This window comes from Diadema antillarum, unplaced genomic scaffold (assembly GCF_040938485.1).
Source record: "Diadema antillarum isolate AM-2024a unplaced genomic scaffold, OU_Dant_1.0 seq00001354_RagTag, whole genome shotgun sequence".
NCBI lineage: Eukaryota > Metazoa > Echinodermata > Echinoidea > Diadematoida > Diadematidae > Diadema > Diadema antillarum.
In genome coordinates, this window is record NW_027272118.1 from 669,082 (window position 1) to 692,348 (window position 23,267).

The following is a 23,267-nucleotide window of genomic DNA, read 5'->3' on the forward strand; positions in this document are numbered from 1 at the left end:
TGATCTTGTTCTTCCATAGAGGTATCAGCATTTTGATTTCCACCCACGTATTTATAACATTGTGTGCTGAAGTTGCCTGATTTCCCAATATAGAAGTCTTTGTTACGTCATAAACCCTCAGCTGCACGGCGCGTCTCACCCCAGCGGAAACTAGAGCACGCACTTCAGTGCGCGCAGGCAAACCTCAAATACGCGCAGCCTGAACTCCAAAGTTCATTGACCCTACCTGCCAAAATATCAAAAATCCTTCATAAATTCTTCAAAAATTCTCGGATCTCTACCAAAAGTTAATCGTTTGTTACTTGTGTCATTCTCAACCTTTCCTGCAAGTTTCATCCCAATCCGTTAACTACTTTTTGAGTTATTTTGCACATGGACAAACTAACTAACGAACTAACTAACAAACAAAGCAACGCCCACACGGTAATGAAAACATAACCTCCTCCCTTGGCGGAGGTAATTAAAAGGCATTGTTGTCAATGCCATTTTCAGATCTATGGAACACTACAATGTAAATCCTGGAGAGTGTAGCATACGTTATGTTGTACAAGGTTAGGACAAAATTCACTTTACCATTCCATGGTGAGATATTTAAAAAAAAAATCAAATGCAAAGTCTTGTTCAATGTATACCAAATATGACGACTTTAATAACAATTCCTGTTCAAAAAAGTCTGACATTATTAAAAGGAGTACTATACAAAGTACAAAATAGAATTGTACAGCTGTAACAGGTTTTTACTCTTTTTTTTTTGTTGTTGAAGTGCATACACAAGTATATTCAAAAGAAATACCTGTAGGAAAATGTATACGTCTTACTAAAATATTTGAATCAAATTGTCTTTATTTTGTTTCAGGTTTTTTTTTTCTGTTTTTGTTGTGTGGTCTGCATTTAATTTTTATCATATTTTTTTTTACTGTTTAGAAGTAGCTCTGTTGCACATTGTAGTTTTGTGAGTTCTGCGAATTACAGTACATGTTGTAGGACCGCAAAGTTAACAACACACAAAAACATTGCCACATACAGTATGCTACTACGGTAATAGCGCATTTACAACAGCCTTGGTCTAAATTCGCAAAAACAACATCTCGCGAAAATGTCTGTGACCTCCCAATTTGTGAAAACATATCTGTACGCAAAAATAACAGAGTTATACAGTTACATTTTCCATTTTCCATAACATCACAAATGTGTACATTTAGCCTCATATAGTCTTCTCATCCAGCCGTGTAACTCCTTGGTAAAACCGACACTAAATTCCTAAAATTTCAATGGATTGTTTGATTTTCTGTGAACTTTCACTGATGTGTTCTATGAAGACTGCTGCATGGGTATACTCAATCCACAATATTTGGGTTTCATTCCCCTTTACGAGAGAATCAACAAAGATGGCAATACTGAATATGTGAATTGTGACATTATGAATGTTACAATCAGTGTAACTTCAAATCAAACTGAGAACACGTAAATGTACTCTCATTTGATTTCAAAGCAGAATATGTTTTCTAATCTGCATGTCAATGTGTTATACATGCTGGTACACTTGTACATCCGGAACTTTCAGTGACCCTAATCATTGCAAGTTCATTCACTGACAAATATTTTGTATACAATGTGCACAAATCATACTTAAATGCACTGCAGAATAGAGGGTGGATATCACGAAAGTCACAAAGTAATACTGCATGCTATAGAAAATAATTTGTGCACAGATATACATGTAACTGCAGCTCATATCTTCTCAACAAGATATCAGATATATTGCTTGAGAGACTGGTACTGCAATGATGTCAAGCTTGGTGATCAAACTTTCTCCAGGCACACACAGGGAAACAGAGCACACCAAGCAACTTCAAACACAGAAACAAGAACACAAAAAAAACATTAAAAAAAAGAAATGTCCTATCCCATCCCGCTCTGAGCAACCTGACATTATGGAGCCTGATAATTTGATAGCAGATCAGGATGTTCTCTATTAGCATCGTTTTACGCTAAGATCTAGAAGATTTTCTCTAGCAGGAACTGCGGATTTACTGCACGAGACAATTTGGCTTAGGTTTACAACGTGTTGTGGGGCATCAGGTCAGACAAATGCCATCTTAAATTCCCATTGACGGCAGCTGCCAAAAAATCAGCCGAGCAGATAAACTGTAATCATGTCTAATCATCTCAATAGATCTGAGATCTCTGAGACTTCATGGCAAGCAGATTTTTACCTACCACCATAATTAGCATTGGCTCTCTAAACATATAAAATGTATAATATCCATTCAATTATCTCCATACAATGACTTACTCTGACTATATCAGGAGAAGGGGTAAAGTCAAGCTTGCAAATGAAAACAAAAAATCAACAACAAATGATTACCGTCAACGCAGAAGTGAAACTTCTTTGCACAGCTGTTAAATTGTTCATTCATTCCATGAACTCTCATAATTGCTCTGTGTGCTCATCTTTCACCAATTACATTTCATTGAAACTTTACATCATGACTCAGACTTGGTTGTGCGGCAAATACGAAAGTACAGATCTATAATAACATTATCTCTGCTTTAATACATTAATTACATGCAAAAGAAACAAAGATTACCTGTGATCGTTTCCTGTCTGTTGTTTTATTTTACTGACATTCAGTGACTTTAATACAATTTAAGCCTGTCTTCTTTTTTGGCCATGGGAAGATTGATCCTTTTAAGAATGAAGGTTAGAGCACGTCAGTCCAATATGATGAGACATCATGGTGGCAAATTATAGTACCGTTAGTCGTGTCTTGGATAAGGATAACATGAGACCTTGATGTGTTTTGCAGGGCACTCTTTAATAGGGGTTGGTATGTCAGAAATGCAATACAGAATTCATTGCACTTTATGAGGGGTCTACTGAGGTGCAATCAAGACAGCATATTAGATGACTGTGATGTTCAAACAGGCTTCTCTTCCTGCACTCATCCATTTTTAAAAAAACTTTCAATATGTACACAATGTGTAGGCTTATTGTGCATATTGTAGATGATAGTACATACAGTGCATTTCAGATATTTCACTCTTTGATTTTTTACCTTTTAGACATTACAAGTTTAATAGAATGTAATGTACAAGTTTGGCTTTTTTGACTAACATGGGAAAATCATAATTTGTGAGAGGAGAAGTTGTGAATATTATTGGGACATTGTTCTCATATATCTAATATTTTTATCTAATTGCTCACAAATTTCCACAATGATTTTGAATATTTCGCTAAGCATAGGAAACAACATGCAGCATAGAATGTAATTTCGACAGTTATTTTTTTCTTATACTTTGATTATTCCAAACAGCTGTCCATACTAAACCCATATTGAACAAGAAAGATTGAAACTTAAAGATCCTTACTTTTTAAATCATGTACAATATGAAGTATATTAATACCATGGTTTTATGACTCAAATACCTTGATTGGTTCATGAAGCTCGTGCAATGTGGGTCTCTGCTTGGCACTTGCAGATGTAGAGAAAAGATTGCGATAGTAGTCCAGTGACGGCACCACCTCAATGGTATTCTGGCCAAAGGTCTGCATGGCCATGGAGTGGTCAAAGTCCTCATTGCCAGAGGGGCTGGACGGGCCATCTGAGTTGAGACCACTACTGCTCTCCGGAGAACCCTTCTCCTTGTCCACCTTAGAGGCTGACTGAGGCTTTTCACTGACGATATTGACCTGGAAGCGGCCCGGCCTCGGCGAGCTTTTCGTTCCGCCTCCCTCCTGGGCCAGGCCCGCCTCCTGGCGGTTGCTGTCCTCCTGTTTATTGAGATCCTCCATCTCGACCTCACTCTTCAAGACGCCCACATCACCACTCATCTCAGAGTGGCCTTAGGGTCTGCCCAACTTAGAACCTGTCCTTGTTCCAGTCTCAGCAAAAGTCTCTGTTAACCTGATCATAATGTATAAAGAGAAAAAAGAATATGTATGATGATGAACAAAAAAACAAAAAAACAAAAAAACAAAAACAGTGATATCAGTGATTTCACAATTTATAACTTTCGCTGGATAAAACAGGACCCAGATCTACCATATTGATTATTAAAGGCAGCCTAACAGTATTGCCAGGTAAGAAATATCTCCAATTGCTATACATTTCAATTACAGTTGAACCTCTCGTATCCGGACAAGTCCGGACCGGGGCTCATCCGGATAAGGGATTTGGCCGGATACGGGAGACTCAATGCTTTATACATGTACATATACATACACATGCACTGATGTAGCCCATTGTAGTACCACATGTAGTAATGCGTATACTGCAACCTTTTCATTGTTACACTCAGTAACAGACAGCTACATTACCTAATACCGTACCGGTCCCAAGGTAAAAAGTGATAGCGCATTGCGATTGGGTTAAGCTCTCTTCCCCACACTCTCTCTCCCTCTTTGTGTGTGTACTGTGTGTGAACAATTTTTGAGAGTTCAATATCATTCGTTGCTCAGCCAATGACTCGAAACAATGCATGTCTATCTAGTCATATCGACGGCTGTGTATGGTCCTATATGTGGCAATGCGATATGAGAGGATTCGAGCGCATAATCTGTCCATGTTCTTGCGATGATTTGGGGATGTTTGGGGATGTTAAAATGTCTGAAGGTAAGCAATTTGGAAGGAAATTTGATGTAATATATATGTTAATCATGTTGGAAGTAATATGTAATTCATGTGTGTTTGTGTAGGAGTTCTCAAGGAGTTGGGAATCCCCCTTTAAAAAAAAAAAAAAATCACGGCGAGATTGCGTCCGTATAATAGAGAGATCCGGATAAAGGGAGGCCGGATAAGAGAGGTTCAACTGTATACGTTCATCACTAACATTATGAATGTTACAGTACATTTTTTTCCTTGTTATTCCACACAAAGGACAATCTTGGGCAATATTTTGCCACGTTGTAACAGTACACATACATCACTCGATGCAAAGGTCTAAAACAGAGAGCAATATAACACTAGTTTAGCCCCTGCATGCGCCCAGTCAAAGCCACTGTGTGTGTGTGTGTGTGCGTGTGTAACGATATAGATGAAATTACCTACTTTACATGCATATAATGTGTGCTACTGATATTTGAAGGACTTGCTTCTCCAACATTATCCCATTTCTTGGCAGCAGTCTTCACTGCACTGGCTACCAGTGTCCAAACAGGATGGAGTTTAAATTCGGCTCCACACATGGAAAGCAGTACATTCTTCGACTTCGTCTTCAAATGTTTGCAAACTCTGGTTTTAGAATATGTTCCTGGCCGAAATCTCCATATTTTTATAATTATCACTGGTAAACAGCAGTCCAAAGAACAATCTCAACTTGTTGGAGAAAAAGCTTTTATTTGTGCATCTCCCTCTCTCCATCTCTCTTTGACTCTGGAATGCTCAGCATTAATTGACTCCATGTAGGGCCTACAGTAGATCATCTCTACTCGGCCTGGTGCAGAGCAGAAATACTAAGAGTAGCCTCACTAGTCACACAATGCACACACGTACAGTTGAGTTAGTCGTACACCAGTGCCACCAGGTGCTTGTTTCACAAAGAATTTGAGAAGCTAAGTCAATCTTACAATTTAGAATTGGTTGTTTAATAGCCTGTCACCATCCACTTCAAATTTTTGACATTGGGATTTCATTTCAAGAAATTTTAGGCCTACAGTGCACTGCATGCAATGGCTAATGTTACAGAATAATTCATTTATTTGGAATTTATGGACACTAAATCTGGGTTGTAAGTTGCATTATCAATGATGTCTCCAAAAATTTTCATTAGAAAGTCGAACAAAATTGAAGACACACACAACATCAACATATACACCGCATTCAGTTTAGTCAATCTTGATTTTAAGATCGACTTGGCCAGTTGGGGCTTCTTTGTGTGAAACAGGCACCTGATCCCATAAACCCGGGCCGGGGCCCCGGGCGCCCCTTGTATTGTACAAACTTAATGTAGACTTTGTAAACCTGGAACCCAGTGCATCACTGAACGGCACAACCTTCACAACCGCCAACCGCTTCTCATCCTTACAACTCCATGACACCAGCGAAGATGCTAGTTTGCCTGCCCCCCTAACATCTACACCGACTCCTACAGCTTCTGGCAGCTTACCACATCGGTACTTTTCCTCTCCATCTAAAAATCGGAGAAAGAGTATCAAGACTGTCATAGTAAATTGCAATGGCCTCAAAAGCACCTCAAAGAAGTCTCAATTTCAAGCTTTGATCGATCAACATCGCCCAGATATACTACTTGGCTGCGAATCCAAACTGGACAATGGTGTACCCACACACAGCATCTTCCCCACTGACTTCAATGTTTTCCGCAAGGATAGAGATGAACATGGCGGTGGGGTGTTTGTAGCAGTACATAACTCACTTTTAGTATCAAACTGCCCTGAGTTTGATGCAGACTGCGAACTACTCTGGTGTAGCTTGCAGTTTACAAATGCGAAACCCCTATTCATAGCAAGCTTTTATCGCCCTCCAAGCAATCGGAAGCAGGACTTGGATCAGCTATGGCAGTCATTATCTAAACTGATGACCAAACATCACAGAAGCCACCCAAACATCGTCATAGGAGGGGACTTCAACCTCCCTGACATAAACTGGGAGTCTGGTACCATCACCAACCCTTCTCGTGCAAGCAACCATCAACAGCTATTAGACTTGTTACTCGAAAACTCACTGTCACAAGTCGTTAGAGAAGTTACTCGCCCTGCATCCTGTAACATCTTAGATCTTCTTGTAACCTCCAACCCAGCTCTCGTTTCAGACGTTAATGTACATCCTGGCATCTCAGATCATGATATTATATCCTTCACTTTCTCTGGCAATCTGAAGACAGCACCCAAGCCAGCTAGGAAGATCCTTCAGTTTCACAAAGCTGATCACGAGGGTCTGTCAGAAGCCGTCTTCAACTTCTCAACTGACTTCCTTGCTTCAGCACCGGAACTCAATTCTGTTGATGAAAATTGGACCAAGATTCTCAATTTTCTCAACAAATGCATCAAAGACTTTATCCCATCCAAGATGAGTAAAAGTAGATACCACTTGCCATGGATTACACCTGAGCTTAAACGGCACATGCGAAAGCGTGATCGACTGTTCAAGAAAGCTCGAAGAAACCCTACGACAGCTGCCTGGCAATCTTACAGACAGCATAGGAACAAAGTCGCCAAATTAGTACACCAAGCACACCATAATTATGTTAACAACGTGATTGGCGAAAGCCTCAGTGAAAACCCGAAAACCTTCTGGTCCTATGTCAAACTCTCTCGTACTGAGAACTTGGGAATCCCTTCTCTACACCAGAATGACAAGCTCTATGCTACTGACAAGGACAAAGCTGAATGCCTGAATGCTTACTTCCAGTCAGTCTTCATCAAAGAAGACACTTGCCCAGATCCCCACCAGGGCACCTCCCCCTACCATGGCATTGGTCATCTCCACATCCACCGGCCTGGTGTTGAGAAACAGCTCCGTGAACTTAATCCATCAAAAGCAAGCGGCCCAGATGAGCTACCTCCTCGATTACTACAACTCATAGCCCACGAGATTGCTCCACCCTTGGCCTTCTTATTCCAACAGAGTTTCAACACAGGGACTGTTCCTACACAGTGGAAGCATGCCCGAGTTACTCCTATCCACAAGTCTGGTGACAAATGCAATCCTGCAAATTACCGACCAATCTCTTTGACCTGTGTCTGTTCCAAGATTATGGAACATATTGTACTCAGCCATATCTCCAAACATCTTGCCTCCCACAATATCCTCATTGACATACAACACGGGTTTAGACAGAAATTTTCCACCACCACCCAACTCATATCAGCCATTCATGACTGGTCCAGTACTCTTCAGTCAAGGGGCCAAACAGATATCATCTTCCTGGATTTTCGTAAAGCATTCGACCGAGTTCCTCACCAACGGCTAAGCTTTAAACTCCAATACTACGGCATAACCGGTAATACTCTACACTGGATCAACTCGCTCCTTTCTGGTAGACAACAAGCAGTCACAGTAAGAGGATCTCAATCAACCTGGAGACCCGTGTCGTCAGGAGTGCCCCAGGGCTCGGTGATCGGACCAGTTCTCTTCCTGCTCTATGTAAATGATATCAATGTATATGTCCAGTCCAAGATGCGGTTGTTTGCAGATGATAGTGCTATCTACCGCGAAATTCACCATTTGGAAGATCACGAAATCCTGCAGCAAGACCTCCATGCCCTCGCCGAGTGGTCCAAAAAGTGGCTAATGGATTTCAACATTCCCAAATGTGCTACTCTTACTATTACCAGAAAACGGAAACCTTCGCTCCGTGAATACAAGCTCCTTCAGGAGACCATACCCAGAGTCCAACAATACAAGTACCTGGGGGTCACGGTCTCAAAAGATCTTCGCTGGGCTACTCACTGCCAGGCCATTCGTCAAAAAGCAAACAAAACTCTCGGTCTCCTACGTCGTACATTATCCCCATGCTCCAAAGCTGTCAAAAACAGGGCATATCAAATGCTTGTTCGTCCGCAGCTAGAGTATGGATCAGAGGCATGGAATCCATACCACACCAACACTGTACAAGGCCTTGAAGGAGTCCAAAAAGCAGCTGCTCGCTTCGTCCACCAGGATTACAGATGGGGTACTTCCTCTACATCCCTTGTATCCAAACTGGGATGGGACACACTGCACACACGACGCCTCACAGCACAATGCACCATGTTCTACAAAGTCCACTACAACCTTGTCAATATATCACTTCCGCCCTCCATCTTTCCAGCCCCTTACATTGGCAGACATGACCACCAGCTCAAATACATGATACCAGATGCCTCAATTGACCCATACAAATATTCCTTCTATCCACGTACTGTATGGATCTGGAACCACCTACCAAGCAACGCTGTCACTGCACCTACTGTTGACACCTTCCAGAAGGCTGCCCTACCAATTATCAGAAGGTTGCAGCCTCCCGTAGGGTCCAAAATGCTGTAAGCCTGGCAGCCTGATTTTTATTTGCACGCACATGACATTTTATTGTAAATAGTTACATCTGCATAATAGCACTTCAAGCACCGTCGGCCAACGTCGTCATCGCACAGCCCATCCCAGTTTAGCTTCGACGAGCTGCTACAGGGATTATCATTTCAAGATTCAAGATTCAAGACATCTAACACTATGGCTATGCACTAAAAACAGTTAATTAGAACCTCTAGTAGATATACACAGAGCCAGAGAGGTCTAGTACTGTGAGCTGTGGGAGCGTTCGGGCTGGTCGCAGTGCAGTACTACTACTACTCGTACTAGTACTAGTGATTGATTGATCCCACGTAAACTGCTGCGCCCGCCCGACCGCTCCCCGCCGGGCGAGCTGTCTGAGAACGGTCGGAATGAAGCAGGTGGGTCGTGGGCCGTGGGACAGCCGGCAGCCTGCTGCAGTTTCTGTGGCGTCTGCGACCAAATGAAATGCACCAACTCAATATTATAAATATTCTAGGTTACTTACCTAATTGGACCGGTCCTCTCGTTGTCCAGACAGAGTAATTTTACTGCAATCACTGATCTAAGGTTGGTCGCGGTCACTAGTAAGAGTCTATCTATACCACCAGCACTCCACTCCTACCTCCTTCGTATTCCGGATAAAACTGAGTTGACGAAGCCTAGCATCTACACCGTGTTACTGAGTAGTATAAATACAATATGCACTGTTTTACACACGGAGAGATGAGATCAATGATTTAGTGCCAGTGGATGAGAGGAACGACCCATGAGTACTTCCTGACATCTCATGGCGTGAATGACAGACCACTGATGACCTCTCAGTAGTGCTGTGTGGAAAAGCTGTAGTATTGAATTAGACAGAGCCGTACGAAGACACCTACCTACCTGCGGCTGGCTAGGCTGCATGGAAATGGGGGGACCCGATGCAGCTACTACTACAAGTACAGCCAGTCTAGCTTGCTCTAGCTGTGCAATTCGATCATTTTTCAAACGTTGAGGGCAGTATCCCTAACGAGGTGCATGGAGTGGAGCTACCAGGATGTGTCTATGGCGCGCCATTTGCCCAATACTAGATTGAATTTCGATAAACTTAGTTTATCGCCGAAAAACTCAGTTTATCACTCGATAAGCTACTTTAAGTTTTTCGAGAGAAACTGTGTTAATCGAGCGATCAGTTTATCAACTGAAAAACACAGTTTATCAACCTAAAAACTATTAAGTTAATCGAGATAAACTTAGTTTTTCGCTCAATAAGCAGTACAGTGTTAATTATCTTAAAAGAATTATAATTTAGGCCTATAGACTGACAAACTGAGTTTTTCGGCGACAAATTCAATTCACGCAACAAACTTAGTTTATCTACTGATAAACTGAGTTTTCAGCGGTAAACTAGGCTTTTCACTCTATAAACACAGTTTCTCTCGGAAAAAAAAAACTTAGTTTATTGGTAATCAAGGTTATTCAAGCTTTGTCAGTAGTGGGCGCTTTGGTCTTAGCATGGCGATTGCCACTGCTCGTGTGCCGTGTTACTATCTCCATGCATTACGTGACACTGATAATATTGCATTCAAACAAGTTATCAACTTAACCATGCTCATTAATTGCATAACGCAACAGACGTCAGTTCAACAGTCGTTTTACTCGCTGTTTTGACATGGCCACGGAAGTTAGGCCTACAAGTGGGCAGACAGAAGAGCTACCAGGGGGGCGTTTCATCAACGAGTTCGTCGGAGGTTTTCACCGACAAATTTGCTATCAGCCAATCAGATGCAAGGATTTACACTGACAACTGTTAAAAGCTAATGAAATCCTTGCGTCTGATTGGCTGATAGCAAATTTGTCGGTGAAAACTCCGACGAACTCGTTGTTGAAATGCCCCCCAGATCCAGCACTTTGAGATATTTTTCACGTGGGATGGCAATGTTTGCCGTTGTGACTACTAGCTGGTAATAGGTAAGCTGTTGTCGCAAGCCTGCGGCCAGTGCGTGCTGAGCTCCACGTCCTAATCCTGCGGCCAATTCCATACGAGCGCTCTCTTTCGTCAAGGCTGAAATAACCATGATTTTTGATAAGCTTAGTTTTTTGCTTGATAAACAGACTCAATCGTTAAACTTAGTTTTTCGATAAACTCAGTTTCTCGAAAAACTCTGTTTATCGAGCGAAAAGCTTAGTTTATTGAATAATTCTGTTTATAAAGTAATAAACTTAGTTTATCAAGCGAAACCTAGGTTTATCAAGCAACTCTGTTTATCATGCAAAAAAAAATAAGTTCACCGATAAACTCTGTATATAGAGTGAAATTACAAACAAACTTAGTTTTTCTTTCGATAAACTGAGTTTATCGACTGATAAAGTTTTTCGGCGATAAACCAAGTTTCTCGGAATTATTGGACAAATGGCGCGCCATAAACATCAGCGATGCAATGTACTTGTGCATGTACCTATCCCTGTACATTGAGCACAGATCTATTTTGGTACATTATGTATGCCAGTCGTTCATGCAGATAGACGACATGCAAGCACCCAAGCACTCTGCACGTGTGTACAATTCAGTACAAGTTAAAAGAACTTTTAACTTCAAGGTCGGTGCACGCAGCACGTTGACGAATGCAGTTTTGATTGGCCCAGTGTTGACCAATCACATTCGTGCAACCCTTCTCTCACGTGAATAAGATACTGTACTAGTACTAGCAGATGACACATATGATTACTGACTCACCAAATGCACTATAAACAGCGACTTAAAGTTGACATCATTCGACGTTTTTGCTCATTTCTCAAAAGTTTACTCATGAACAGTACGTATAATCATAGTGAAAGTTACGCAACTGCATTCCTACTCTCGCGTAATAACGTATGGATTTAATAATATGCAGGAGAATGATGATAAAACGTACATTAGAGAGAGAGAGGGGGGGGGGGGGGGGGAGGAGCATACTGTAAACTAACAAATCAAACAGACAGGAGATAACGCCACATCTAAGACAGGACGTGAACGGAATATTTTGTTGAAGAGAATTCTGTTGTGTTACTCAACAAACTGCATTTACAGTTAAAATATATGACATAGAGTAGATTTGATTATTGTAGCACTATTTCGGGAAATGATGGAAAAGGGAGATTAGACAAATTACAAAAATTGCAAAATAAGAGCTCTCAGGATTCTATTAAAGAAGGAATGGAGTCATGATTTGTTTGATAATTTGAAAATTGATAATATTTCTAATATGAGAAATAAACAAATTTTGTATATGATGTATAAGATTGCATAATAGATATGATATGAAACCGGGAGAATTTTTCAAAGCATTATGGCTTAAGTAATGTGTATAAGTGCTTTGAGTTACCTAAGCCGCGTACCAGTATTTCATTACGTGGAATTAAAGAATGGAATCGATTGTCCTTTACCAGATTTAAGTTGAATATAACTGTCATCTAACGATACTGCTTCCAGTTCTAAATTCATCAAATTTATATTCTTTGTGTACATTTGTTAATTTTTGTGTGAAAGTTCAACAAGAATGATCTTGCGTAGAGCTGTTCGTGTGTGATACGTGAAGGAGGAGGGAGGTATGGGGCCCTTGTGATTTGTAGCCTGCAAAATCAACTGTTGATGATGTCTTTTGATGTTGTTTCATGTGTTTTTATTGTATACTTCATTTTTTTTTCCTGTATGATTCATGTCACCATCGATGTTCCTGTATGTTCCTGTATCATGTTAACTGTCCTTTTTTTTAAAGATGCACGGACTTGTGGAAGTACAGCCTGTGGCTGAAACAAGTGCCCGTGTGGAAATGAAATGAAATAAATGAATGAATGATTGAATGAATGAGCATAATGATGAATTACAACTTTTTACCTATATGTCATGTACGTAATAATTTAGTATATATTGTTTATTTGTTTATTGTTCTTATGTCTTCTGTGATACTCTGTTGTAACGTGATACATAATGTACTCTGTTCTACAGCGCCATGAGTATCTTTTTAGGTAGAATGAGCGCTTTATAAGAGTCTCTCAATTATTAATGTCGTGACGATGATGATGATGATAACAATAATAATAATAATAATAACAATCATAATGATAATAATAACTATTATTATGATAATAATTATGGTAATAATAATATTGATAATAATGATGATAATGATAATAACAACAATAATAATAATGATAAGCATCATCATCATCATCATCATGAATGAATGAATGAATAATGAACACTGACTTTAGAAGAATCGTTGAAAGTTAAGATCAACTTGAAATAATGGTATGCCATTGGTTTTATTGTTCAGTTTTCTCTTCTTCAGATTGTTCACAAAATCTACAGAAAAATTCCTTCATCCCTTACTGTATTTTGTATACAGGAAATTATATATCGTAACACATCACTCAGCAGTTCCCTATGTATTTTGGTGCGACTGTCATGCAAAATGTCATTCATGTAGGACGGTGTAGCGATTTCATTACAAAGAATTTTACACCATTATGTTCAAAACATTATGTCCAATGACTAAAATTGTCATATTTTGAGAAAGGAAAATATTCCCTGTTATATGAATGTCTACATAAAAGTCTCCGAAGAAAATGTCATTTTCATTTGAAAGCTATAGAATAGCATTAAAGAAACACACAGCAAATCATTAGTGAAAGATGATCTTTAAAACTTTTAAGATCGGCTTATATTTCAAATTCATTTTCCTTTCAAAAGAACACTACACATCCATGGCATCAAACAGAACGTCGGCAAACTATAACCCTTCATCCCATACATGCACCATATAATATTATAAAGTATCTTCGAAATAGCAATAGCATATAAATAGGTCAACTTTTGAAGGAATCATTTTGAGCAAAATTATTTGGCAGGGGTATAAAAGGGGGCCTATGTGTTGACTAACTTTTGTGTGAAATGAGAGTGTTCTGTTAAGTCATTTCTATGTGTGAGCTCATGTTAAAGACATAAATTGTCACTTTTCAAAAGTCACAAAAGTTATTTTTGAGAGTTGCTGTGAAACATTCTGTACCTGTATAATGGTGAAAGTTTAAGTATAGGGCCTATTGTTGTTATATTGCTTCATCATACATTGCTTGACCTCTAATTATGCCATATCAACATTAAACACACTTTAGCATATCATGCTTCATGTTAACAGTGTGTCAACTCAACCACTGTACAATGACTCCCTCTTATATTCACACTACATATCTGTTACATGTTGGTATACGATGTCCAATGTCATCTGTTTTTTTTTCTTCACTATATTAAACAGAAAAGAGTTTGCAGTTATAGGAGGGTATTCAAAGCCATTTCCCCAAACCGTGCTCAACTAACCGTAAAGATGTCAGGATAGGAACAAGTTGCTCAAAAGATGAATGATAAAACAACAACAGCACTAATTTTATAACATGCACCACAACCAGAGTATTTCACCGACCCCCTAAAATGACTCCCGAGACTTTTGAAGAGTTACTTTGTTTTAAGACGTGCTCATTAATGTATGACTGACCAGATTATTCTCAATTTCACACTGAAGTTAGTCGATAAAACCGTTAGAGTTAAAATAATTACCTTTCATCTTGACCAAAACCTTTTCGTCAAAAAGTTACCCCAGTTTGATTATGGAGAGGGGTACTTTTTGTTGTGTTTATTTCTCCTTAAGAAACTCCATGCCTAGTGTACTAATACCATGCTCGCAGGTGATATTTTCTTTTATTTCCTTATTTTATAGAATAATTCGAAAAAATTGTATTTTGTTTCTAAATCGAAATAGGGATTTTAATGCGACCTTCAACGCGTCACTAAAAAAAAGGGGGTGGGGGAGATGTCTTCAATGAACTCGCAGGCATGGCCTATAGGCCTATATTATCTATACGGCATACAGGTTTAAAAAACAACAACTATACCAAGGGCCCTTTTACGCAGTCATGCACGATTATTGAAACATGCAATAACGATATCATTTTTGACGGTAAACTATATACATGTACTTCATGATTAAATGTGACCGCACAGCACTAAACCAACAAAACGTTGCAAGTCCTCGTTTTAGGCTAGGACTAAAATTAGGCAATTAAGTGAAACGGGTCAATCTATAGTCAATCTTGAGATTTTCATATTTTCTGAAAGAACAATTCTTCTTCTGGATTATTTTACAGTTGATGATCATAAAACGAATGAAAAATTGTAATTTCAGCAGTTTTTCTAGAACACTTTTTGTTGAATAGTGTGAACACGTATATATGTCTTTAATAGAGGCCTCCCTTCATTTCTAAAAAAAAAAATATCAAAAAAACATATATACTGTTCACTTTCAATTCTAATAAATTTTGAAAGGATGAAGCTACTGCTTTGAAAGTTGGTAGTAGACATGGATAGAATTTGTTGATGGAGTATTTTAATTTGAAGAGTAATTTGATGATCCCATCATTGCTGGTGCTATATGAGTTTTACATTCTGTCCAATTCATTGCACAGAGCACGGCTTGGTCGGATTTAATGCTTACAAACCCTGTATACACAGAGCCTTGTTTTTTTCAATAAAGGCCCCTATACACCCTTTTCCAGAGTGTGTGCTTTCTTTATTTGGATAAGTTAGGAGAGTCCATTTAAATTGAGTTATATATTATTTTAAAGCTTAGAGTCTGCTCTTCCCGAACTACCCTTAATCAAAAATCTATATAGGCCTACGGCGAATTTTTGTTGGTGATGCTGGGTCACATATAAAACTAGAAATGTCGCTATGCATGGCGACTGATGCCTCCGCCATAATGCATGATTCTCCCAATAGGTGTATAATATAATGTCTTCACACTGTGAGATAACAGTTTCACATACTAAGTAACCTGCAAAATATTGAAATGACAGGTTTGTCAGAAATATCTTGAATGTTCACTTTCCTTGAACTACGTTTGCTATAATTGTCTATTAAAGAGTGCAGGTACATATTTGTATTTGGGAATTGAGGATTTTTACTTGACTTCTGACTGACCCTTTTATAAGTTTATGCATTGAGTAATCTTAAGGTATAAAGAAAGAATGTAATTACAGTATGAAATAGATTTTTTTTTTTGCATTTAAACCTGACCTTGACCCTTAAACTTTGACCTTCTGGTAGGAAATTTCCAAGAGAATCTCCATTAGGCAATACATGTATATTAAGTTTTAAAAATAATAATGCAAGCATTGCATATACTAGTATATCAGGGAAATAGTAAAATTTTGACGAGTTGACCTTGACCTTTGACTCCTGACTATTGACCCATGACCCCTAAATTCCCTAGATAATCCCTGCCAGTCAGTACATGTGGATAAGTTCCATGAAGATACAATGAACCATTTGTGAGAAAAGTGAAATTGTAACATTTTCACCAAATCTTTGACCTTTTGACCTTTGACCTTATGACATGAAGCTCTCTCTGGAGAATCTTTATGCAGTAGTACATGTCTACACTAAGTTTCAAAAAAATACCTTTGGGCATTGCATGGATATGGGGAAATAGCAACATTTTTAGCATTTCACCTTGACCTTTTGACCTTTTGCCAATGTCACTAAAATCTACTCAACTAATTGCCGTATCATACATCATCCTTGGACCAAGTTTGGTGAAAGCTGCTTCATCCAGTTTTGAGTTATCACGTAAAAAGATAAATTTTAGGATTTGACCTTGATCTTTGACCTTTGACCTCTGTCCAATTTCACTCAAAAATTAATCTAGTTATGAATTGTCCCACCATACATCATCCTTGGACAAAGTTTGGTGAAATTTGCTTGATCCAGTCTTGAGTTATCGCGTAAAACAGATACAATTTCATGATTTGACCTTGACCTTTGACCTTTGACCTTTGGCCGATTTCACCCAAAATCTAATCAAGTAATTGCCTCATCATACTTTATACTTGGAACAAGTTTTGTAAAATTCCAGTCAATATTACTCAAGTTATTGCGTAAACGAATACGGACGGACGTGCGGACGGACGGACGTACGTACGTACGTACGTACGTACGGACGGACGGACAACCCGAAGACATAACGCCTCCGGCACCACTCCGTGGCGGAGGCATAAAAACTTCTCGCTATGATACACAAAGCACAAAAATTGAGAATCGGACAAAAATGTTGACAATGGAGAATGATGGAAATTAGAATGAAATCGAAGTGTAAGAAAAAAACTTAATGCAAAGGCCATAGCACTACAAGAAAAAAAAAATCTAATATCATGTGTTGCTTATAAACGGTTTGTTACGCCAAATACTAGTAGGCAATGCACGATGGAATTACGATGGTTGTATTAATGTGGAGAGCGCCACCATCGTTGGTTGAACTTAGCGCCTGGTAGAAAAAAAAAATGCATTTACAATGATAACCGAACTCTCATGTTCATAAGTCCCACTGATTCCCACTGATCAATTACTAGCCACCCCCCCCCCCCTTTAAGCGTGTGCGTGTGCGCCTGCGTGTGTGTGAGAGAGGGAAAGAGAGGTAATTCTACTGTATACTTAGTACGTCAACGGTGCTTGTGATGCGACACAATTCTACCTCAATGGGGATTCCCCGCGGTGCAGCTGTCAGCCAAAGCCTGTGTGTTGGCCTGTGCTCTGGTATTTTGACTTCCGACGTTCATAGGTCCTACGGAGCAGCAAGTCAACGCATGGATTAGCAATTGCACTGCTTGCATCTATCAAAGCACAGACAAGTACGGGTGTTACTTTGCATTGTTAGCGTCAAGAAGGTTTCCTAAATCGTCTCTCCAGAATGTCGGATAATGTAGATGTTGTGAAAACACTGAAGGAGAAAATCGAAAACTATTGTCCTGGAAGTACAATTCGAGCGGCGAACAAGCGGCCTACACACCCGCCATCACAAACACGAATCGGCCTCTTTGGCGGACCCGGTGTAGGTAAATCGGCATTAATCAACTCATTCCTCTACGCCACAGCTACAGATGGTCTGTGGACTCATTCGGCGCCTGAGGGGTACCAGAGCCAGATATCGACGACCAGGAGACGCAATGCTTACGATATCTCGGAAGGACTTGCCGTGTGCGATAATCGAGGGATGAGAGATTTCGGCAGGCAGTACATGTCCGAAGTACAATCACAGCTTGGTAAGCTAGTGGCTATTCATGGCAGCCATGTATATTTCTTTTCGTAAATTCGAAGTGTTGCTGAGACAGTAAATAGGCCCCATTCATAACAGTAAAAATAAATGTAGTAGTGATATGGATCCATTATAATATCTCTCGCAAACAGTAAAAGCATCCCCCTCTCTCTCCCTTCTACCTTCATTGGAGGCAATGATGGTTGATTAAACATGTATCATTATTATTATTATTATTATTATTATTATTATTATTATTATTATTTTATTATTATCATTATTATTATTATCTTAGTCCAATCACTGGCCGAGTTCGTGGACTGGAAATATTTCATCCAGAATCTCTGTTCGAAATTGAAGCAACATGTCGCAAAAAGAAAATGCAGCAAGTATCATTGTAAGCAACAACAAGGCTAAATTGGAATTGGGAACATTATTGCAGATTGCTAAAATTTGGCAGCCACGGCAGTGTGTGTAACTGCACATCTTACGAACACAAGATGGCGCTACACTATGCCGTAACCCAGAGCCGTAAGCGTAACCTGGGGTGTGACGGTACACAGGGGTACGGCGCGGCGTGGTGCATCATATGCCAACTTTACCCAGTATCATTTCCCACGTAACTAGAGATTGAATGTGCCTTGAAGCAAGAACTAAAAGAGAAAACGGTATAAAGTATACAATTTCTTTTGTAGGTGTTTGAAAGCATATACCTTTTATAGTTGGATGGAATCTCATCAATCAAAACTTGCTTCCGAACCTTTTACAATATTAACAGTCGTCATGATCGTAGTTCATAACAATGCCTACATTCTATAAGATTATCTACTTCACTGAAATAAGTGAAAATCAAATATCAAACGTTCACATTAATAAACTGGAAGCTGCAGATCACGTGACATGATTGAATGACACAAAGAGGTTATATTATTTTGCACCTACATAACTGCACAAATTCGCTTCGTGCTCACATCCTGTACAGGGCTGGCGGAGCGTTTTCAAAAGTGGGGTGGGGGCACTTCCGAGTTTTATGAGCTAACAAGCAAAAAAAGGGGGAAGGGTCTTCAGCTCATCTATCCCCTTCCACTTCCGGGTTTCTTCAGCTGACAAGCAAAAAAGAAGAAAAAAGGTCTTGAGCGCAAAAGCATAACCTTACCGCACTCACACTTCAAGATCTCTACCTATGTCTTTTTAGTGCCACTTACATACTTCAGGGTTATAAAAAGAATGTGGGGGCCAAAGTGATGACATCTTATGTATTCCTTTGTATGGTGCACAAAGCGGGGGGGGGGGGGAGCCCCCCTTGCCCCCCCCCCCCCCCTCCCTTCCTCCGGCCATGCTGTATACACTATAATACAACAAGGCATGGAGTTTGTGGCAGCTGTGGTATGGAACACTACTGTACCATGTGCATTTTCGTTGTGGTTGTTGTTGTTGTTGGTTTGCCAAAAGATCACTCATATCATTGCATATCAGTGTGTCAATACTGTTTGAAACGTGCTTGCAAACGAGCTTTCTTCTTCTTCTTCTTCTTCTTCTTCTTCTTTTTTAATGTACAATACTGTATCTGTCCCCTTTTCTTTGTCATGTCCAGTTGGTGTGCGAGCAGATGGGACAGAAGTCGAGTGGGATAGAACTTTCTTCCAGAAATTCAGCGCACCCCTGGAATGGATATTTAAAGCGCAGGAGGGCCAAAGGATACACTGTGCAGTTCTTGTCCTGAGGTAATAACTCTCACACTACGTTGTGAAATGGAGCTTGAGTTCATAGTCAATAAAACAGCAGAAAGATGACTTTCATCAGAGGCGCAACATAATAATTATGATGTATTTCGTAGATACAATCTATACCTTTTCCAGCGCGATCATACTGCACTATGTAACTTCTTAGGTCACCCATTTTGTGAAACAGCAGCAGGTTCGTGTAGGACTATGTTCCTGTAGCAAGGCTCGACGTTTTTTTTTTTTTTCTAGCGGTAGCCCGGGGCCACCAGAAATAGATATCGGACAACCATATCTTAAGAAATGAGATGTTTTGGTGACCCAATTAGGCCCTATAGGACCACCACTGTTTATGGTGTTTTAATGTGTTTTTCTCAACTGGAAAAGAGACATTAAGAGACTTAAGGTTTGATAAATACACACACTTCAGCCAGAGTTGCCGCCACCAAGGTTGCCAGATTGCCCCTATAGTCTTCACAGGCGAACTCATTCTATTTTACGGCCAAATCCGACCACACTATTTTTTTTTTTTTTTTTGTCACGGTTAAATTTTGCTGATAGATTTTGTCTGTCCAATGATAGAAGTGGGTATACGAAATAGTGAATGATAATACCATGACTATGTCATATGTAGTTCATAGAAAATCAAGTTTATGCCCCAATTCAATATTGAATGCAGTAATACTGTGAACTGTATTGGACTGTGGAAGTGAGTGGTATTTGACGCACCTAATCACTTCCCAATTTTCAAATAATCATTATGGTTTATTGTATCATTAAAACTGTATTGATTTTAATTGTTTATGATTTTCATTACTTTTTTCATTGTCGGACAGCCAAATAGGACATAAAGAGTATGAGGTTACTTTCGAGAATTCCTTATAAGAATGCATCAACATTTGCAGTGATATGTACGTCATAAAAACAAATTAATTTTGATACACTTTCATCATGTCGCTTGAAGGTAAGTGCTAGCATTAAATCACTTTGCATGAAATGTCTTTTTAATCATTCAACTGCATTATTAATTCGGTTTCCGTTTCTTTCTGTTTTTATCTTTTGACCGTCTTCCATATAGTGCTAAAAATCTGTCCATTCAGCCATCAGACTTGCGGAACCTGATTGGCACCGTGAAGAAAGTTACCAGTGAGTAAAAAGCTGAGTTTACCAATCGATCGCTTTCATACACTTTAAACACGGAGTTAACAGGGCATATAGCCACGTCATTAAGTTCCAAATGTTAAGATCCAGAAAGTGTGATTAGAAAAAAAAAAGATAGAGAGGCTACGACGTCATCATCTCACAAAACTGTCCGTGGTTTGTACATAAGATATATATTTCTAAAGTCATAAAAGTCGATGATTTAACACCTACACCCTTCTCTCCTTTTACCGTCCTGTATACAAATCGATATTGCTACTTTGCAATTATTTCATATTATTGGGATATAGAAACAAGTAGATGAAAATGAAAATGAAAGTCATTGCAGCTGTTGCTGTATATTTTCTGCCAATATTAGTATGTGGCTGCGAAAGAGATCACTCCCTGAAACGAAGTGATACAGGCCTTGAGGGATATTTCTCTATGTCTCTTGTTCTTGTAAATTTATTCAGGGGTCATTGTCTTTACTGTCATTACACCTGTTTGATGAGCATTGTTATTAAAGTCGGATGTTGTGAGGACACTGGTGGCATAGTGAATAAGACTCCCGAGTCCCAAATCGGAGGACCCGAGTTCGATTCCCGCCCAGTACATACGTCTTTGGACGAGATATTTTTACCCACCATGTCCCTCTCGACCAAGGCGTATAAATGGGTATACCTGGCAACGCTAGGGTAATAAGAAACGACCGGCAGGGCCCTCTGGTAGAGCAGTGTAAACGCCGAAGAGACTACCCTGAATAAAGAAGATCATAATCATCACTTTTATATTGAACACTAACACTTCTCCTCTTCTTTGTTTCCAAGACCAACCTCCTCTAGTTGTCATCACTCATAAGGATTCTCAGTCGGATGCCGGCGTACTGAAAGATTACAAAGTATCTCTTGAGAAAGAAGGCATCAAGGACGTCTTCACGATCGAGAACTACACCTTCAGCGACCACTGGTACAACTACGACAAACATCGCGCCGCCCTGGAGATTTTGCATCATTGCGTGATCGCCGCTGACGAAATCATGAAAGTTCTGCCACCAGCAGAACATGGAGCCTCCTGCACTATTCAGTGAAGCAGATCAAAGAAGTGGGTCAGTCCATGGACCTACCACACGCATGGACTATGAACGGAGGTCTTTGGTTTTTTTTTTATCCCATCATCATCACCGCCACCTGATTATGTGCATGATCTTAATGAGTACATTCAGACGTTTGGACAATGACGATTGTGTAATTGTGCATCGTCACAACAAAATATGAATCGTTTCCCTCTTTTCGGACCTATTCGGCTGAGGTGCCTTTTCAGACTCATCTGCCTTTGAATAAACACCAATAATGGGGATCAGCAAACCTCAAACAAGGACAAATTTTGCGTCACAAAATTGGTAATTACTGAAGCGGACACTTGCGGCCACGCATGTAACGTCCCCGCATGGTGAGACAAGCATGTTGTCTACTGTTATTGTCCATATTTACTCTGAAACAATGTGCGCTAAATGGGGGAAAAATAAGCACAGTCAGCCTGCCTTATTATTTGCTTTTTCTAATTGTAAAGTACTTGTATTTCGCAAATGACATTGCTTTAGCGATGATTTCGCAATATACACTACAACTGCACATGCATTTTTCTTGTTTTAAGAGAGTTATTATCTTCGGCGCATATAGTTTTTCGATTTCTCAAAGCGCCATCTTGTTTTCATCCAGGCTGGCTGTCGGTGGACAATACTGGGTCAAAGCAGGAAAACACGTTCAAAATGTTTTTTGACGCTTTTGACAGAAACAGGTGCACGAATTAATTAACGAGCGATAAATGTCCACGTGTGTGTAGGCCCATGGTCAGTCAAACAGTGTCAAACCAAAGAGGAATACATGCAGTGGCGTATCTAGGGGGGGGGGGGGGGGGGCAAGGGGGGCACGTGCCCCGGGCGCCACTCTTTGGGGGCGCCGAAAACGAAAAAACGGGAAAAAAAAAACGAAGAAAAAAAAAAGAAGAAGGAAAAAAAAAACTTCGACCGGACCGGGGGAGGGGAGGCAAAATGTTACACGGAGCACCGGCTGCAATTTTATTTCTTTCGTTCAGAAGCGATCGCCCATTGGATCAAACGAGAGCGCCAAAGGTGTCGAACATAATTATGGGGGGGGGGCGCAAAAAAAACCCGAATCAAACAAGATAAGAACAAAACGTAATGATGACGCGGAATTGTACAAATTTCGGCTCACTAGCGCGTAGAGTTTGTTTTGTTCAAGTCCTCAATTTGTTGGTATAGATCGTTATCTGTAAGGTCGTCACTATTA

The 23,267-nt window shown here is 39.9% G+C and overlaps 2 protein-coding genes across 2 annotated transcripts in view; one reads left to right on the forward strand and one right to left on the reverse strand.

Moving 5' to 3' along the window:
• LOC139708602 (solute carrier family 12 member 2-like) overlaps positions 1–9,831 on the reverse strand; it is a 58,091-nt gene extending 48,260 nt beyond the window's left edge. The window contains exons 1-2 of the mRNA XM_071620543.1: positions 9,499–9,831; positions 3,431–3,908 (exon numbers count right to left, since the gene is read on the reverse strand). Coding sequence (XP_071476644.1) covers positions 3,431–3,835 — 405 coding nt within the window. The 5' untranslated portion in view covers positions 3,836–3,908; positions 9,499–9,831. The remainder of the gene's footprint in view (positions 1–3,430; positions 3,909–9,498) is intronic.
• Positions 9,832–17,635: 7,804 nt separating this feature from the next.
• LOC139708603 (uncharacterized) lies at positions 17,636–22,851 on the forward strand. Its single transcript, XM_071620544.1, has 4 exons — positions 17,636–18,104; positions 19,692–19,821; positions 20,897–20,964; positions 21,786–22,851. The coding sequence occupies exons 1-4, from the start codon at positions 17,753–17,755 to the stop codon at positions 22,043–22,045; spliced, it is 810 nt and encodes a 269-aa protein (XP_071476645.1). The 5' UTR covers positions 17,636–17,752; the 3' UTR covers positions 22,046–22,851.
• The last annotated feature ends 416 nt before the right edge of the window (positions 22,852–23,267 follow it).

Bases quoted from the DNA above. Each gene is read 5' to 3' on its own strand.
- LOC139708603 (XM_071620544.1), top strand. From the start codon at position 17,753: ATGTCGGATAATGTAGATGTTGTGAAAACACTGAAGGAGAAAATCGAA. The intron at 18,105-19,691 runs GTAAGCTAGTGG...TGTCATGTCCAG, and splicing joins CGAAGTACAATCACAGCTTG to TTGGTGTGCGAGCAGATGGG. The intron at 19,822-20,896 runs GTAATAACTCTC...TCTTCCATATAG, and splicing joins TGTGCAGTTCTTGTCCTGAG to TGCTAAAAATCTGTCCATTC.